General features: G+C 41.6%; 1 protein-coding gene across 12 annotated transcripts in view; it reads left to right on the top strand.

Annotated features, from left to right (window-relative positions):
- Positions 1–20,144, top strand: part of ppp1r13ba (protein phosphatase 1, regulatory subunit 13Ba) — a 56,190-nt gene that overhangs the window by 20,085 nt on the left and 15,961 nt on the right. For 9 of the 12 annotated variants that reach the window (XM_065025773.1, XM_029675785.2, XM_029675781.2 and 6 more), the window contains 2 exons: positions 16,914–17,015; positions 19,702–19,876. In XM_065025773.1, the coding sequence (XP_064881845.1) occupies positions 16,914–17,015; positions 19,702–19,876 (277 nt within the window). Of the gene's footprint in view, positions 1–4,925; positions 5,028–12,368; positions 12,946–16,913; positions 17,016–18,304; positions 18,570–19,701; positions 19,877–20,144 lie in introns of those variants that run through there. The other 3 variants (XM_065025771.1, XM_065025770.1, XM_065025772.1) reach the window with 3 other exon arrangements.

The following is a 20,144-nucleotide window of genomic DNA, read 5'->3' as shown; positions in this document are numbered from 1 at the left end:
ATATCGCCCCAAATATAGCTTAATCTGTAGAGTTGATTGAAAATGACCAACGGAAAAGCAACTCAATTGTTCCCCATAATCTAAATAAAGACCTTTATATCTATGGTGTCACTTGTTCCGTCTCTCCGCTGGATACATTGTTCAATCTGACATTTAACTCACCCGTATACAGTAATCATCGTTCATTTAAAAATAATCAGTATGTATTTTCCATCCTGTGAACCGCGTCCATAGAAGACTTTTGATCGGACATCACATTTTCCCCATAGGATATTCCTTCTGGGACTTTCAACGTAAAATGTCTCAAATCTCACTTCTCTAGACTAAATTGACCTCTCCTGTGAACCACGTCTATAGAAGACTTTTGATCGGACATCCAATTTCACTTTCAACGTAAAATGTCTCAAATCTCACTACTCTAGACTAATCACTTATCTTTTGATATTAATTTCTTTCAGCATTGTACAGGTTCATTTATTCTGTTCGCCTAGAATTACCCTGCCTTCTCACCAAGCCTAATGTATCCTCACCTGTTTTAAACAAATCTATCTGCTACTTTCCACAGTCAGACTACTTCCCATATACAGATAGACTATTAGGTAAAAACTTTATTTAGGTATGTTTATTGAATTATTGGCCATCCTATTTGTGCGGAACAAGCGTCCTAATTCTCCAATGCGTACTATATCACTCCTTAATAATCCTTGGCTTGCAAAACCAGGCCGTATTAAGCTCTAGTTTATTTGTTGGTAGCGCTTTACCTCAGGTCAATTTCGGACCTGCTTTCATTTTATCGATATCCTGGTTAATACCCCCGGTAGAAACCCATTTTATTTGTTCGGAATATTCAAGCACCTATTATTGATCAAATTCAAACTCCTTCATAACATTTTAATCAATAAATATCCTAAATAATCCCTCCCAAATTCGAGAATTAAAGTCGACTTTACCTGCTGCCGGCTGGGAAAAGCACTGTTCGTTGTATCTAGTCACCCTTCCTGTCCTCTGTGATAATACGCAGGCCTGTTTTAATTTGAACCTCAATTCAGAGGTCAGGTCTTTAGTAAAACGAGTCAAAAACTCGTCCGTGCACGATTTCCAGCGTATTAACTTCAGATAACAGGGAGAGGTTTTTAGATCCGGCTCAAAGGACCAAATTGATAGAGGAATTCCAAATTCCTGTTTGCTTTAATTGCCGAAACCAATTAACACTCATATCTAATTCATTAATGAATTGTAAGTTCATTAATTATGCATGAAATAGATTGAGACCAGTCTTAACCTCTTGCCTCTACTTGGGACGCTTGCGTCCCAACTAGAGCTCTGGAAATGCAAATGCGCTACGCTAAATGCTAATAGTATTAGTTAAAACTCAAAAGTTCATTAAAATACACATGCAGGGTATCAAATTAAAGCTACACTCGTTGTGAATCCAGGCAACAAGTCAGATTTTTAAAATGCTTTTCGGCGACAGCATGAGAAGCTATTATCTGATAGCATGCACCAATACACTACAACAGAAAAGCACAGCAGGGGACGTAAACAAAATAATTAGCATTTCGGCGTTACACAAACCGCACAATAAAATAGAAAACAGTCATTACCTTTCACCATCTTCTTTGTTGGCACTCCTAGATGTCCCATAAACACTATTGGGTCTTTATTTCGATTAAATCGGGCCATATAAAGCCAAGATATCGTTATATGTAGACTGTGTGATAAACGAAAAAAACAGCGATTTCACAACGTAACGTCATTTTTTTAAATTCAAAAAGTAGACGATAAACTTTCACAAAACACTTCGAAATACGTTTGTAATGCTACTTTAGGTATTAGTAAACGTTAATAAGCGATAAAAATCATCCGTAGGCGATGTAAATATCATTAGCTGTCGTCTTGGAAAAAATTTCAGGAGAGAGCTCTTCCGGAATGATCTGGGCGGAGACCGGAGGTAAGTCGTGCCCCTCTTTCGGTTCAACCAAGAATCAAAGATGATTCAATTCACAAGACTCTAGACAACATGGGGATGCTGTGGGAGTTGAATGCTCGGTCTTATCTAATTCGGCTCACTGTTAACAATTGCTGGAAGTGGCGCAAGGATATTTATTTCCATTTTCTGTGATCATGTTTTCCTGCGCTTTCCGATGTAACGCACGTTATGTAATAGCCACAGTCGTGATTTAACCAGTTTTAAAAACGTCCGAGGGTTTCCTATCCACACATTCTAACCATATGAACGTACTATATTCCTGGCATGAGTAGCAGGGCGCTGAAATGTTGCGCGATTTTTAACAAAATGTTCAAAAAAGTAGAGGGTCGACTGAAGAGGTTAAAAGCCAGGTAAATAGCGTTTAATTCAAGTGAGTACTGACCCAAAATACAAAGAACATTACATTTTAAAGAAAGAAGACATAAAATGACGTCATCAGTTTCACACCCTCTCCCAGCCTTACAATGGCGTAGTATTCGGTCCTGGAGATAGTTTCACTCCCCTCATAAACTACATTCCAACCTGTCTAAAGGATAACTTCTCTCCCCTAATGGAATCCAACCAAAACATTCTTATCTGTTTGAAAAACTATCTTATCCCTCCTTCTTAAACTTTCCCAGGAGACACAGACACAATTCATTTCTGCTTACATTTTCAGTAACAGTACAATTAAGAACCCATACTTTTCAAATCATAACATAATAGTATTAGCATAAATGGTTCTAATCATTAATGTATACATAATTGATCATCTAAACTATATTTTCCTCTAACAGTGTTCCACCACCCATGTTATTTACATTATTAAATGTCCACGTGGGCTCTGTTATGTCGGTAAAATCACCCGCTCTCTCAAACAGAAAATTAGTGAACATAAAAATTCAATCAGGAGAAACGACAGGGATTATCCAGTCGCTGTACATTTCAATGACCTGAAGCATGACATTTCCACCTTTTTAGATTTTGTGGCATAGAGAAAGTTAAGATATCAGGCAGGGGAGGAGATATTAATAATACTCTGAGTAAAAGAGAATGTTTTTGGATTTTCACCCTCCAGACATTATTTCCTAAAGGACTTAATGATGAAATGCCTATGTATGTTATGTTGTGAATTTGAACATGAAATGTGTCTCTTGTAGATTATTCTGACGTTTTTCGTAGGATGTACCCAGTGACTAATGGAAACTTGCTATGTCCTCATTGAGATTTCACAGACGTGTTCAATACGCCTTATTTATACCCTTTTGTAATATTTGTGAAATGCATATTGTTATATTTGGTAGCGCTTATTTGTTTTTTCTTTACCTCCAACCCCCTTTGATGTGTAGAATGGATGTGGGTGGGGCTAGGTCTACATAAAGGTGACATTTTTTGTTTTTATCACGAAAACTCTGACGAAGGCCGTGTGGACGATACGTAAGCTTATTAAATATCGGTGATACTATCAAGAGCAGTGTGTGGTTTCCTTTTTCCTTCATCTTGTTCAATTGTTGCCATGCACCTGCAAATAAGATTGCTCAGATGTGCAAGTGCAAATATCACATTTGCCTAAGTAATCAGACCCTTTACTCAGTACTTTGTTGAAGCACATTTGGCAGCGATTACAGCCTCGACTCTTCTTGGGTATGATGCTACAAGCTTGGCGCACCTGTATTTGGGGAGTTTCTCGCGTTCTACTCTGCAGATCCTCTCAAGCTCTGTCAGGTTGGATGGGGAGTGTCGCTGCACAGCTATTTTCAGGTGTCTCCGGAGATATTCGATCGGGTTCAAGTCCCGGCTCTTGCTGGGCCACTCAAGGACATTCAGAGACATGTCCCGAAGCCACTCCTGCTTTGTCTTGGCTGTGTACTTAGGGTCGTTGTCTTGTTGGAAGGTGAACCTTCGTCCCAGTCTGAGGTCCTGAGTGCTCTGGAGCAGGATTTCATCAAGGATCTCCCAGTACTTTGCACCATTCATCTTTCCCTCGATCCTGACTAGTCTCCCAATCCCTGACGGCAAATGTTTATTTTTTACATTTAAAAAAAATCATATTTTGTAGTGGAGGCAACGATTTGGTGTGTTAGAGTGCTCGAGTGAGTGTGTGTCTGTTTGTAGAGTGTAGAGGATTAGGAAAAGGCTTAGTGACAGGCATGATTACAGTTCCCTTAGAATTTGTCCATGTGTAAACAGGAGATAAACTTACTACGGTCTGGCATCTCTGACCCATGCTGGAATTCCCACTGCTTTGTTTGGTATTATTTTTGTGTCAAATGTCAATCATTTCTGCTAGATACTGTCTCAAGGCAGTGCTCAAAAGCAAATCAATTTAGTTTCACAGTTTATGATCTGTTCCAATACAATTTACTATATAAGAACTACATGATTACTGCTGCTTGGAGACGTGATTTGTTTCTCCACTTTTGATGTAGTTTTATGCCTGTACTGTAGTTTCTTCCTGGTTGGGTTTTTCTGATTTATCGAATGACCTTTTGACCTGGTTTTATGTCCTAGTACCTGCTAACTTCTGGTGTTCTTAAACTCTCATCTTCAGATTGAGTCCTAACTTGACATACTCGTGCATCACTCACTGTGTAATCTAAAGGTAGTTAAACACTGAATCCGAGTTCAGATTCAGCCATGAATGTTTTAAAAGAAGCAGATAACTTAGTATATAATTTAACATAGTAACTTTAGCACTTTTAGCAACAGTGCATCTACCTTTAGTTATGAGTGAGTGCTTTTATTCAGGATTGGTTATCTCAGTCAGTCAGTCCTCATGGATTACAATAGTCTTATGACATAACTGTGTTAAGAGGATTCTTGGTCTGTGTCCCAAATGGCACCCTATTCTCTATGGTCCACTGTGTAGGAAGGGAATAGGGAGCCATTTGGGATGAATTCTTTGGTCTCATTATTCGTGGGCTGTGGCCATGCAGCCAGACTCTCCTGGTCTGTCACTGAATTCACCTGTCAGTCTCAACAGTCAGTCCTCTTGTGGAATTGGCTTTGATTTTCCCTTCTGTTTATTGTCAAAGGAAGGAGTGCATTCATTCTAGGGGTAAGTTGTGTATCCGAGATATGACTTTGATTTCTGTGTGTGTGGGTGTGTGTATACGTGGATATGTGTGTGTGTGGATATGTGTGGTGTGTGTGGGTGGGGGGACACCCATGAGCTTGTGTTGGAGGGCTATGTGTTAGTGGCACTGCTGTATTAATGTATACTCTACTTTACCGTCTTGATTCTTAGCACTTTCATATTTCTCTGCATCATCAGTGTCTCACAGGGTGGAGTAGTAAGTACACTGTCAGGAAAGTGTGTGTCTTGTCATTTATATGTAGGCCTACTTTGTGTTAATGGCCTCAGACTGTCAGCCTGCAGATCTTGCTGAAACTTCAGAAAGCGGTTAGAATAAATGTTTTTCACTGTCAAGTCCGTGTGAAGTTCAGCTAGTGGAGAAACAGGCTAGTGGAGAAACAGGCTAGTGGAGAAACAGGCTTGTGGAGAAACAGGCTAGTGGAGAAACAGGCTAGTGGAGAAACAGGCTGGTGGAGAAACAGGCAGTGCCTACGCCAGCACCTTTTTGCTCTTCTCATTGTTTCTCTTTCAGTGTTATCTTCTTTCTACCCCCTCTCTCTCTCTCCATCTCTCTGGAATACAGAGTCTGTATGTCCAGTCCTACCTTCCTTAGACATAAAGTGTGGAGAGCTTAGTTTGGTCATGGCAACCATTGGACCGTCTGGCTCTGTGTGTGTTCACAGCTGTGCTGGGTGGGATCTTGGGCTGTTCTGGGGATGAGTCTGATGATTGTCGGCGTGGTCAGAATTCCAGTGGATCTTGTTCATAAGGCCAGAAGTGATAAAATAACAGGTGGTCTTACTGGACAGTGGACACTCCCTGCTTTTTCACATACAGTAAACTCCGATTTGATTTAAGCCCCCACATGCATCTGCTAGTGGATGTATTCAAAAGCTTGCTGCAGTGTTTACAGCAGAGGAGACAAAATAGTTTGTGTTATGTTGTAACATGTGTCCATGCCTCGATAAGAGTCAATCAACTGAGGTTTGAAAATATGTCATAATGGGCCGCCTGGACTAGAGGTCGACCGATTTATGATTTTTCAACTCCGATAGCGATTATTGGAGGACAAAAAAAGCCAATACCGATTAATCGGACGATTTTAAATAAATAATATTTGTAATAATGACAATTACAACAATACTGAATGAACACTTATTTTAACTTAATATAATACATCAATAAGATCAATTTAGCCTCAAATAAATAATGAAACATGTTCAATTTGGTTTAAATAATGCAAAAACAAAGTGTTGGAGAAGAAAGTAAAAGTGCAATATTTGCCATGTAAGAAAGCTAACGTTTAAGTTCCTTGCTCAGAACATGAGAACATATGAAAGCTGGTGGTTCCTTTTAACATGAGTCTTCAATATTCCCAAGTAATACATTTGAGGTTGTAGTTTTTATATGAATTATAGGACTATTTCTCTCTACCATTTGTATTTCATTAACCTTTGACTATTGGATGTTCTTATAGGAACGTTAGTATTGCCAGTGTACCAGTATAGCTTCCGTCCCTCTCCTCGATCCTCCCTGGGCTCGAACCAGGAACACAACGACAACAGCCACTTCTCGAAGCTGCGTTACCCATACAGAGCAAGGGAAACAACCACTCCAAGGCTCAGTGAGAGCGAGTGAAGATTGAAACGCTATTAGCACGCGCTAACTAGCCAGCCATTTCATTTCGGTTACACCAGCCTCATCTCGGGAGTTGATAGGCTTGAAGTCATAAACAGCGCAATGCTTGACGCATAACGAAGAGCTGCTGGCAAAACGCACGAAAGTGCTGTTTGAATGAATGTTTATGCCCCTGCTTCTGCCTACCACCGCTCAGTCAGATACTTAGATACTTGTATACTCAGTCAGATTATATGCAACGCAGGACACGCTAGATAATATCTAGTAATATCATCAACCATGTGTAGTTAACTCGTGATTGTGATTGATTGATTGTTTTTTATAAATTAAGTTTAATGCTAGCTAGCAATTTTTAGCAAGGAAAAGCCACTACTCTAAAACCGCCATAAAAAAGCCAGACTACGGTTTGCACATGGGGACAAAGATCATACTTTTTGGAGAAATGTCCTCTGGTCTAATGAAACAAAAATAAAACTGTTTGGCCATAATGACCATCGTTATGTTTGGAGGAAAAAAGGGGTGGCTTGCAAGCCAAAGAACACCATCCCAACTGTGAAGCAAGGGGGTGGCAGCATCATGTTATGGGGGTACTTTGCTGCAGGAGGGACTTGTGCACTTCACAAAATAGATGGCATCATGAGGAGGATACTGTATATTGAAGCAACATCAGTCAGGAAGTTAAAGCTTGGTCACAAATGGGTCTTCCTAATGGCCAATGACCCCAAGCATACTTCCAAAGTTCAATCCTATAGAACATTTTGTTGGAGGAACTGAAAAGGCGTGTGCGTGCTAGGAGGCCTACAAACCTGACTCAGTTACACCAGCTCCGTCAGGAGGAATGGGCCAAAATTCACCCAACTTATTGTGGGAAGCTACCCAAAACCCTTGGGAGCAATTTCCAAACACCTGAAGGTACCGCGTTCATCTGTACAAACAACAGTACGCAAGTATAAACACCATGGGAGCACGCAGCCGCCATACCGCTCAGGAAGGAGATGCGTTCTGTCTCCTCGAGATGAACGTACTTTGGTGCAAAAAGTGCAAATCAATCCCAGAACAACAGCATAGGACCTTGTGAAGATGCTGGAGGAAACAGGTACAAAAGTAAAACGAGTCCTATGTAGACATAACCTGAAAGGCCGGTCAGCAAGGAAGAAGCCACTGCTCCAAAACCGCCATAAAAAAGCCAGACTACGGTTTGCAACTACACATGCGGACAAAGATCGTACTTTTTGGAGAAATGTCCTCTGGTCTGATGAAACAAAAATAAGCCGAAGAACACCATCCCAACCGTGAAGCACCGGGGTGGCATTATCATGTTGTGGGCATGCTTTGCTGCAGGAGGGACTGGTGAACTTCACAAAATAGATGGCACCATGAGGTAGGAAAATTATGTAGATATATTGAAGCAATATCTCAAGACATCAGTCAGGAAGTTAAAGCTTGGTCGTAAATGGGTCTACCAAATGGACAATGAACCCAAGCAGACTTTCAAAGTTGTGGCAAAATGGCTTAAGGACAACAAAGTCAAGGTATTGGAGTGGCCATCATAAAGCCCTGACCTCAATCCTACAGAAAATTTGTGGGCACAACTGAAAAAGCATGTGCGAGCAAGTAGGCCTCCAAACCTGACTCAGTTACACCAGCTCTGTCAGGAGGAATGGGTCAAAATTCACCCAACTTATTGTGGGAAGCTTGTGGAAGGCTATCTTGAAACGTTTGACCCAAGTAAAGCAATGTAAAGGCAATGCTACCAAATGCTAATTCAGTGTATATAATCTTCTGACCCACCACAAAATCCAGTATATCACAAAAGTGAGTACACCCCTCATATTTTTGTAAATATTTGAGTATATCTTTTTATGTGACAACACTGAAGAAATTACACTTTGCTATAATGTAAAGTAGTGAGTGTACAGCTTGTATAACAGTGTACATTTGCTGTCCCCTCAAAATAACTCAACACACATCCATTATCCATTAATATCTAAACCGCTGGCAACAAAAGTGAGTACACCCCTAAGTGAAAATGTCCAAATTGGGCCCAATTAGCCATTTTCCCTCCCCGGTGTCATGTGACTTGTTAGTGTTACAAGGTCTCAGGTGTGAATGGGGAGCAGGTGTGTTAAATTTGGTGCCATCATTCTCACACTCCCTCATACTGACTGGTCACTGGAAGTTCAGCATGGCACCTCATGGCAAAGAACTCTCTGAGGATCTGAAAAAAAGAATTGTTGCTCTACATAAAAATTGCCAAGTCCCTGAAACTGAGCTGCAGCACGGTGGCCAAGACCATACAGCGGTTTAACTGGACAGGTTCCACTCAGAACAGGCCTCGCCATGGTCGACCAAATAAGTTGAGTGCACGTGCTCGGCGTCATATCCAGAGGTTGCCTTTGGGAAATATACGTATGAGTGCTGCCAGCATTGCTGCAGAGGTTGAAGGGGGGTCAGCCTGTCAGTGCTCAGACCATACGCCGTACACTGCATCAAATTGGTCTGCTTGGCTGTCGTCCCAGAAGGAAGCCTCTTCTAAAGATGATGCACAAGAAAGCCCGCAAACAGTTTGCTGAAGACAAGCAGACTAAGGACATGGATTACTGGAACCATGTCCTGTGGTCTGATGAGACCAAGAAACTTATTTGGTTCAGATGGTGTCAAGCGTGTGTGGCGTGTGTGGCGGCAACCAGGTGAGGAGTACTAAGACAAGTGTGTCTTGCCTACAGTCAAGCATGGTGGTGGGAGTGTCATGGTCTGGGGCTGCATGAGTGCTGCCGGCACTGGGGAGCTACAGTTCATTTGAGGGAACCATGAATGCCAACATGTACTGTGACATACCGAAGCAGAGCATGATCCCCTCCCTTCGGCGACTGGGCCGTAGGGCAGTATTCCAACATGATAACGACCCCAAACACATCTCCAAGACGACCATTGCCTTGCTAAAGAATCTGAGGGTAAAGGTGATGGACTGGCCAAGCATGTCTCCAGACCTAAACCCTATTGAGCATCTGTGGGGCATCCTCAAACGGAACGTGGAGGAGTGCAAGGTCTCTAACATCCACCAGCTCTGTGGTGTCGTCAAGGAGGAGTGGAAGAGGACTCCAGTGGCAACCTGTGAAGCTCTGGTGAACTCCATGCCCAAGAGGGTTAAGGCAGTGCTGGAAAATGATGGTGGCCACACAAAATATTGACACTTTGGGCCCAATTTGGACATTTTCACTTAGGGGTGTACTCACTTTTGTTGCCAGTGGTTTAGATATTAATGGCTGTGTGTTGAGTTATTTTGAGGGGACAGCAAATTTACACTGTTATACAAGCTCTACACTCACTACTTTACATTGTAGCAAAGTGTCATTTCTTCAGTGTTGTCACATGAAAAGATATACTCAAATATTTACAAAAATGTGAGGGGTGTACTCACTTTTGTGATACTGTATATTTAAAGTATACTTTCAAAAACGCACCAACTGTCACGACTTCCACCGAAGTCGGTTCCTCTCCTTGTTCGGAGGGAATCCGGCGGTCGACGTCACCGGTCTTCTAGCCATTGCCGATTCACTTTGCACGTTTCCGGCTGGTTTGCTCCAGGTTTGGTTTTATACCCCGTGCTTTGTGGCAGCCGGTACTTTGTACTTGGGTTTTGTACTTTGTGCTGCCTCACTTGTTCTTTGGGCACTTGTGTTGTGACGCAGTTGTGTTCTGTATTATGATTGCCTAAGTAAAGTGCTTGTCCATTAATCTCTGCTCTCCTGCACCTGACTTCCATGCACCAGCTACACCCACCATTGACACCAACATTTGCATATTACCCAGCATCCTTTTCTGCAGCTAAAGTTTTGATTTATAATATATTGTTTCTGACATTGCCCATCAATTTTCTGTAGGATTGAGGTCAGGGCTTTGTGATGGCCACTCCAATACCTTGACTTTGTTGTCCTTAAGCCATTTTGCCACAACTTTGGAAGTATGCTTGGGGTCATTGTCCATTTGGAAGACCCATTTGCGATCAAGCTTTAACATCCTGACTGATGTCTTGAGATATTGCTTCAATATATCTACATAATTTTCCTTTTCATGATGCCATTTATTTTGTGAAGTGCACCAGTCCCTCCTGCAGCAAAACACGCCCACAACATGATAATGCCACCCCCGTGCTTCACGGTTGGGATGGTGTTCTTCGGCTTGCAAACCTCCCCCTTTTTCCTCCAAACATAATGATAGTCATTATGGCCAAACAGTTCTATTTTTGTTTTACAGGCCAGAGGACATTTTTCCAAAAAGTATGATCTTTTCTGCGGTTTTGGAGCAGTGGCTTCTTCCTTGCTGAGCGGTCTTTCAGGTTATGTCTACATAGGACTCGTTTGACTGTGGATATAGATACTTTTGTACCTGTTTCCTCCAGCATCTTCACAAGGTCCTTTGCTGCTGTTCTGGGATTGATTTGCACTTTTCGCACCAAAGTTCGTTCATCTCTAGGAGACAGAACGCGTCTCCTTCCTGAGCAGTATGGCGGCTGCGTTGTCCCATGGTGTTTATACTTGCGTACTGTTGTTTGTACAGATGAATGTGGTACCTTCAGGTGTTTTGAAATTGCTCCCAAGGGTGAACCAGACTTGTGGAGGTCTAGAATTATTTTCTGAGGTCTTGGCTGATTTCTTTTGATTTTCCCATGATGTCAAGCAAAAAGGCATTGAGTTTGAAGGTAGGCCTTGAAATACATCCACAGGTACACCTCCAATTGACTCAAATTATGTCAATTAGCCTATCAGAAGCATCATTTTCTGGAATTTTCCAAGCTGTTAAAAGGCACAGTCAATTTAGTGTATGTAAACTTCTGATAAATGAAATCATCTGTCTGTAAACAATTGTTGGAAAAATGACTTGTGTCATGCACAAAGTAGATGTCTTAACCGACTTGCCAAATCTATAGTTTGTTAATTAACAAGAAATGTGTGGAGTGGTTGAAACACTTAGGTTGGAGTCATTAAAACTTGTTTATGTAAACTTCCGACTTCAACTGTATTTAAATATATATTTTTCCCGCTTTGGTAACCAGATTGTTGGCCTGTTACAATACATACATCATGATGGATTTGACAAGTATCCACTTTGTTCGATCAGATTTGTTCAATGTGCCCTAGTCTGGTCAATGGTTCCATTGACTGCTATACTGCCAAGATCCTTTAATTAAACGTGTAAATTCGGAAAGTTACGTTTGCTTCGCCTTCAAGCAACCTAGGTAGTGCTAGGTATCAACAGGCAAGCCAGCCGGGTCTGGAGACTATAGTGAGCGTCGATTGGTTATTCATAACTGGATGTAGTAGTTTATTCCAATTTTGGTCCCTCGCCCAACGCCCGAATGTGCATCTCCTGGCAGTTGGAGAAATTGCTTTTTGGACTATGATAAAGCCTTGACTCTGATGCTCTATTGAGAATTACATTTACATGCTAGAAGTGTAATCAGTGTGCCTATTCCTGAGATCACAGTAATTTTAGAATATGATGCATGAAAGCTTGTGAATGATACAAGGTTTCCCCTAAATCCCTGTGCGCATCCGGAGGGTCCCGAATTCTGTCTGCCAGACAGCTGTGGTGCAGGGACTTTATGGCAGCAGGAGCTTGGAAGAGGGGGGTGTACTTGTCCTGCAGTCTTGCTCCAGCAGCGGAGATAGGGAGTAGTGGAAAGAACTGCTGGCACGTCAAAATTGGAACAAAACCCTCACAGGGGTGAAAAATGTATGCTGTCACAAAGTCACGTCAGCGACGAAGAATGGGCGCTTTTGATCGGCTACATGTTTTAGATATTCTTAGCCTACGTACATTTTTTTATATTGAGATAGGGGTATTTGTTGTAGAAACATTTAAGACATACAAAGAAAGACAAATACGATCCGTTATCGGACAGGCCTAAATAGATGTGACAACTATCCGGTTGATTATCGCCCCCTCTGTTTACTGATTTGTAGATCGGCGTGCGAACACTTGTAACGGGGACAGCAGGGCACTAACCAACCGCGCTCCTCGAGCCAGAGGAAGAGACTCGTAAATCAACGCATCGGACAAGTGCGAAAGTTCTGATAGGAATCAGTGCACTGTCATTCAGTGGCGCCGTAATCGGCTACATTTTCTGGATTAGCAGAGGAACTATTTGCTAGAAAAAATGGAGTGGAAACATGTTGAGGCTGTACAGGAATTTACAGTTGAAGGACAATGCAGCAAAATTAAGGTGCGATCTTGCAGAATTACATGGGACGCCCACCAGGTAATAAAACCTATTTAAATGAAATAGCTTTGATGTTTTGTCATGGTGTGAAGTTTCTCCGTGCAGGTCAGTCACATCGTTGTCTCTGCCTATAAGGCTTTCCATGTGGTGTTGTTATTGATTTGTATAGCATTTCATTGTATATATCCTGAGCGTAGAAAATGATATGTTAATGTAACATAAGGCTTGAATAAAAAGCAAATAAGAGAATAGTTTGAATATCAGCATTTTTCATGATTTTAATGATCATGCAATGTCATAATTGCATAATTTAATGAATGTTGTATAGAAGTGGCACTGATTTTTGCATTGAAATATTGTCATAGCTGTTAATTTATTGTGTGCAATTTAAATGTGTAAGATATGTTCTGTTAATTAAAGGCTACATATGTATTCTTAGGTTCCTCATTCATGTGTAATCTGTTTTAAACTTAGTGCTATAGTCGGCAGCTATGTCTATTCCCATAGATGAAACATTGTAGGTACAGTACAGTGGCATGGTCCTTCATATGGAATGAGGGGTGATGCAGCATTCTGATCCTACACTTGTTTTCTAATATCAGCAGTTATGTCATGGTTTGACGTGATGGAAATGCACTGTAGCATTTTTTTGGACCATTTCCCTAACCTTGCAGTAGACTGACTCCTGCTTTCCTGCTGTTTAACTGACATTGACAGACCCGTTAAAAGACAGCAAGTACTTAGAACAGCAGTACTGATATCGTCAAAGCCTAACGTCTGTTAAAGCTACTCTACAGCTCTGTTAAAATGCAACCAAGCCTGCTTTCAGTGGTCTTTTCAAACCCCATTTGACTGATGAGGAGAATTTGTTTCTGAATGAGAGCAACTCTGCCCATAGGCCCACTAGTCTATAATGTTCAGTGTAGTACTCATTCTATCCTTCTGGGGATGGATACAACGTTCCACTGTTGAATTGTATTGTCATGTATTCCAGGAACTCTTGATGTGACAGGCAACACTTGACAGTTCCGTTGACTGATGCATGACTGAATGGACCACTTAGAGGAACCTCTCATTTTTACAGACACACACACACATACACACACACACACCGAGTATTGTGTTTGTTAATCAGTGACTACACACAATCACAGGACATGGCATGACTAAAAGCTTCCTGTTCAGGCAAACAGACATTTCCCAGTGGTCCAATGAAGATTGTTGGTGTGTGAGCACCGTGTGATGTGAGCATGCTTGCGTGACCTTATGATCTGTGAACCGTACATGATATAGACATCTTGGTGTCATTATGCTCCTTATAGTGTGCTCTCAAATATGTACTATGTCTAGATTCTGAAATAAAACAAAATAAATATTTATTCAACACACAGTACCAGTCAAAAGTTTGGACACACCTACTCATTCAAGTTTTTAAAATTTTATTATTATTATTATTTTAAACTATTTTCTATATTGTAGAATAATAGTGAAGACATCAAAACTATAAAATAACACATGGAATCATGTAGTAACCAAAATATGTTTTATATTTGACATTCTACAAAGTAGCCACCCTTTGCCTTGATGACAGCTTTGCACACTCTTGGCATTCTCTCAACCAGCTTCACCTATAATCCTTTTCCAACAGTCTTGAAGGAGTTCCCACATATGCTGAGCACTTGTTGGCTGCTTTTCCTTAACTCTGTGGTCCAACTCATCCCAAACCATCTCAATTGGGTTGAGGTCGGGTGATTGTGGAGACCAGGTCATCTGATGCAGCACTCCATCACTCTCCTTCTTGGTCAAATAGCCCTTAGACGGCCTGGAGGTGTGTTTTGGATCATTGTCCTGTTGAAAAACAAATGATAGTCCCACAAACCAGATGGGATGGCGTATCAATGCAGAATGCTGTGGTAGTCTTCACTATTATTCTACAATGTAAAAATAAAAAAAATCCTTAAATGAGTAGGTTTGTCCAAACTTTTGACTGGTACTGTAAATCTAAATATCTCAAAAGTACCCTTTTTGTTAATTTTAAAGTTGAAATGTATGTAGTCAAACTGCCACATCTGTTTGGTGAAATTACAACAACAAAGATGTTTTTACCTCGGACGTCATTGCAATAGAACAGCAGAGTACTGCAATATTTTTTTATTACGTTGCTGGATGCTCATCTCCTACTTTTCAAAAAACAACAACAAATGCACCTGGGGTGACCAGTGGTGCTGTTTCACCTTTCATGGATCTCAGCTTTAAGACCTATTGTTTGGAACAATATACTCTACAAGTTCATCACATTTACAGAGTGTGCTCTGCTAATTATGAGCAATTTTAGGAGAACCACCAACACAGTGAATGGGAAAATGAATTAAAAGGGAACTCCCTCTGCTTGCAATTTGCTGAATGTGCAATCCTAAATGAGGGCTGTGATTGGTTAATGACCTAACAACCGTGATCATCAACTAGATTCAGCCATGGGCCGATGTGACCGCAAGAAGCTCAAACAGGTATAATAATATTTGACTAAAGCATAATCATTTCAAACCTTCCTTACATTTGTATACGATCACATACACTGAGTGTATAAACATTAGGCTCGTAAATCAACATTTTCCTAATATTGAGTTGCACCCCCTCTTGCCCTCAGAACAGCCTTAATTCGTCTGGGCATTACAAGGTGTCATGAGTTCAACAGGGATGCTGGCCCATATTGACTCTAATGCTTCCCACAGGTTGGCTGAATCTCCTTTGAGTGGTGGATCATTCTTGATACACATGGGAAACTGTTGAGCATGAAAAACCCATCAGTGTTGCAGTTCTTGACACAAACCGGTGCGCCTGGCACCTACTACCATACCCTGTTCAAAGGCAGTTAAATCTTTTGTCATTCCCATTCATGCTCTGAATGTCAAACATACACAATCCATGTCTCAATTGTCTCAAGGCTTAAAGTCTATGTCATGGAAAGAGCAGGTGTTCTTAATGTTATATCGCTCTATTATGTGTGGGAATACTTTGTAACAGATTTCCAAAAAATAAAGTCACTTGGAGCTAATGTGTTGGTGTTTTTACAATAATTATTATTGTATTTTTTTAGCTCTGAAAACTTGGGGGTGCAAATGTAATCACTGCTGGACCAAATTCGGCCCACAGGAAGCCAGTTGGTGAACCCTGACCTATAACGTAAATTGCTATGTATGAAATGGATAATGTAATTAAAAATATATTGTTCCAAACAATATGTCTAAAAATAAGCTAAATCAAAAAGGGTACTTTTGAGATATTCTTATTAATATTTGTAATGTTAAATAAATGTGATTTGATTTTATTATTTAAAAAATTCAGAATCTAGACATACTCCATATGTTAGAGCACACTACAAGGAGTATAATGACACCAAGATGATGTCTGTATCATGTACAGATCACAGGGTCTTACAGGAGACATGTATACAGTAGGTCTAAAAAGGGCCTAAAATGGCCACTTTCATTGTAATTTTCTCCTAAATTGTTTGTGATACAAATGGAAAAAGCATGTCAAACATCCTTCCTCCCAATGAATATTTTATGTGAAAATTGCCAGAACAAATCATTTTTACCCTGTCCTGGCGTGGAATCGCCTTATTGTTTTTGATAGCTTTGTGTGCACACACCCTGCACTCAGCATCATGGGTCAGCAGAAAACCTTTAAATGTCATGAACATACTGTTTGATATTAAAATCTATATGATATTCTGTTTGATATTCATTTTTTATGTCACAAAACTACTGTATGAGTCCTCTAACTTTACATCAAAGAGGACAGTTCTGCTTTTGCTTTTTTGATGTTATAGAGACTTGTCTTCCATAAGACAGGTATGTTCTCTTTGTTGAATGTTGATATTTAGATCTCCTGCTTCCTACACCAGTCTCTGTAACTCTATTGCCTAATGTTTTATGTGCGTGTTGGTTGAGATAGAACACGCTCAAAATTTGGGCCATCTCTCTGTTTTTGTCTCGTGTGTGTAGGTGGGGAACCCTTGCGTGGAGCTGACTCTGTCGGAGCTGCAGGAGATGGCCACACGGCAACAGCAACAGATCGAGACCCAACAGCAGATGCTGGTTGCCAAGGTACTAGAACACAGACAATAATATAAACCATTAACATCATTATTGACCTCTCTGTGATAAACCTCCTTTCCAACCGCAATACCGCAAACCATATTGACCTCGCATTCAGAAAACCCACTGGTGTCTACACCTCTGAGATTTCTGGCCAAGCTCAAAGTTTTTACCCTCTGAGTTGAGTGACTGTTGTCAATTAGAGCACACCGTAGCAAAATGTTTTAAAGCTTTTCTCATTGGACAAGTCCGGGGTAGCCCCTTTTTTATTTCAGTCCCTTTTTCATCCAATTGGTGCCTACTGAACGTGGCCCCGTTGTGTTATGGGATCAGTGCCGTTTGAGTGTCCAGAGTGTAAATCATTCTGATTGGTCACAGACAGTTTTTCTGGATTGGCTCAGGTTTCAGCCTCTCTCTCTGTGGGCTCCAGCCAGTCAACATGTGGGTCAGAAGGCTCATCTATATATTTTTGTATTTAACTAGACAAGTCAGTTAAGAACAAATTGTTATTTACAATGACGGCCTAGGAACAGTGGGTTAACTGCCTTGTTCAGGGGTCAGAACGACAGATCTTTACCTTGTCAGCTTGGGAATTTCGATCTTGCAACCTTTCGGTTACTGGCCCAACACTCTAACCACTAGGCTTCCTGCCGCCCAATAGTTATATAGTTATGTAATATATAGATCCTCAGCTTTCAGTGGGCTGGGGGACAGGCACCGGGTCAGAGAGCAAGTCTATATGTTATAGATCTATAGATGGATCCTCAGCTTCCACTGTCTGGGCTGAACCATATAGCTGGCTCCTATATGTTACCAGGGATCCATTTGACATGGCACTCTATTCCCTCTATAGGTAACCGGACAGAATGGGGAGGACTGGGGAGATGATTTACTGGGGTCTCAGACAGGGGGGAAGAGTGGATGAATCTGGTTCCTCTAGGTTTCCTCCTTCTAAGGAGGTTTTACTGGCCACTATGTATCTGCTTCTGCTTGCTCTTTGATTGGTTGATGGAATGGGATATAGTTCACACGGTCTGTGGTTGATCTGGTCACATGTGCTGTGGTCAGCTTGTTGTGGTCTCTGTGGTCATTTAAAGACAACAAGCAGTTCCTAGATCAGCTTGTATGTGAGGATGGGTTCAGTCATGATCTAGGTACAAGGTCATGGTTACTAAGGTTAGTGCGGTCATTGTGGGAGTTGGCAGCGTGCGTTGCCAGGGACAACAACAGGAAGGGACTAGATGTCCGGCAGGAAATTAGGTCAGCAGTGAGCAGCCAGCAGCTGAGAAGGAAGTGTGTTGTCTCAAGGAGGGGAGAAGACGGAGAGGAACCTAGAGGGTTGAACAGTATTTTACCACACCCAGCGCACTGGTCACTTCCCAGGAATATCTAAGTCAGAACATACTGGAAACGCTAATTTAGCACCAGGAAAGCATTTACGTGTCTCATGACATCAAGGGGACATCTTGTCACGTATTCTTTTGTGTTTCATTGATCATCACATTTCACAGAGTTTGGATCCGGTTGTGGGTTAGGTTTTGACTGATACTTCTCATTCTGAAGGTAAATATGATTTTATGATGGGGCTGAAAGAACACTGCCAATGTTCCAATGTTTTCTGGTCTTTGAGAAGCCATGATGCCTTACTCTGTGGATGATTGTAATGATTAGGGTAATAATGGTGATGAAGTGGACTCCTAGAGGCTCAGTGTAGATTGACTGTATAAGCTACACAGCGTTTAAGTGAGTCATATTTGTTCAGTGTATTAGCGGTGTGTATTAATGTGCGTGATTAGCTGTGAGTTTGTATTGAGGGGTTACCTCTCTCCTTCTATTAACAGTATATTGTGTTTAGTCAACACTCCCTGTCCTACTCTCTCTGTCTGAGCCTGTACTGTGTTTGCTCATTCTAGAGCAGAACTGAAAATGCTTGTCAGCACCACATAGTCTTGCAATCCCTTTCATTCGCTCTCATTCACATTCTGATTCCCTTTTCCTTCATTCTCTTACTCCACCACTTGTGTGTATTTGGTATGTATGGATTCACTTCCGCTTATTTAGATTGTCTATGTATGTGAGTATTATTTGCAAGGCTGGTATTTTTTTGTGTTGTGATATTTTCCTATTGTGATAAGATACTTTTTTGGGGTGTATTCTCTCTTCTCTGCGAACTGGTGTGTTGAGGCCCACTGTGTTAGCTGAATAGGATTGTATTTAACGTGTGTCTCTTGCTCCCTCTTTTCTCAACCCTTTTTATTACCTTCTTTTCCCTTTAACTTCTCATTCCTCTTCATCTTTTGTTCCTTTCAACTCTCTTCTGTGCGAACTGAGGGGTGTGTGTGTGTGTGTGTGTGTGTGTGTGTGTGTGTGTGTGTGTGTGTGTGTGTGTGTGTGTGTGTGTGTGTGTGTGTGTGTGTGTGTGTAAGTTATTTCTAAAAGCAGGTCATTGTGTGTGTGTGCGCGTGCGTCAGTTTGTGTAATTTTATCCGTCATTGCACTGTGCTTGAATGAAGTGGAGGAATGCTTTTCCCTCCCCACATCTGTAACTCATTGTTCCCTTCTGTTCCTCCAACCCAACCCAACCCTCTGCTCTCCTGTCCTCTTTCTCTGTCCTCTCTCTCTGCCCTCTCTCTGTCCTCTCTCTCTGTCCTGTCCTCTCTCTGTCCTCTCCTCCTTTCCCCTCCTCTCCTTTTAGGAGCAGCGTCTGAGGTACCTGCAGCAGCAGGACCACAGACAAGGCCAGACGGTGTCAGAGGCTGAGAAGCTACAGAGGTTGATGGAGCGAGTGGAGAGTCAGGAGGCCAAACTAAAGAAGATCCGCGCCATGAGGGGCCAGGTGGACTACAGCAAGCTCATCAATGGCAACCTGTGTAAGTCATGTGATGCAGGATGCAAACGCACACTCCTCCTGGTGGGAGGAGCTATAGGAGAACAGGCTCATTGTAATGGCTGGAATGGAAAAGATGGAACGGAGTTTGATACCGTTCCATTCATTCCATTCCAGTCGTTACAATGAGCCTGTTCTCCTATAGCTCCTCTCACCAGCCTCTTCTGACGGAGAACCCCAGCATAGTGGAATCTAGGCCCCATTCAGCTGTCCATGATGTCATCTCTTTCCCTAGTTCTGTCAGTGAGCCT

The sequence above is a fragment of the Oncorhynchus nerka genome, linkage group LG12 (genome assembly GCF_034236695.1).
Source record: "Oncorhynchus nerka isolate Pitt River linkage group LG12, Oner_Uvic_2.0, whole genome shotgun sequence".
In the NCBI taxonomy this organism is placed as follows: domain Eukaryota; kingdom Metazoa; phylum Chordata; class Actinopteri; order Salmoniformes; family Salmonidae; genus Oncorhynchus; species Oncorhynchus nerka.
Note: the sequence above shows the minus strand (reverse complement) of the source record. Positions and strands in the feature narration are given on the sequence as shown.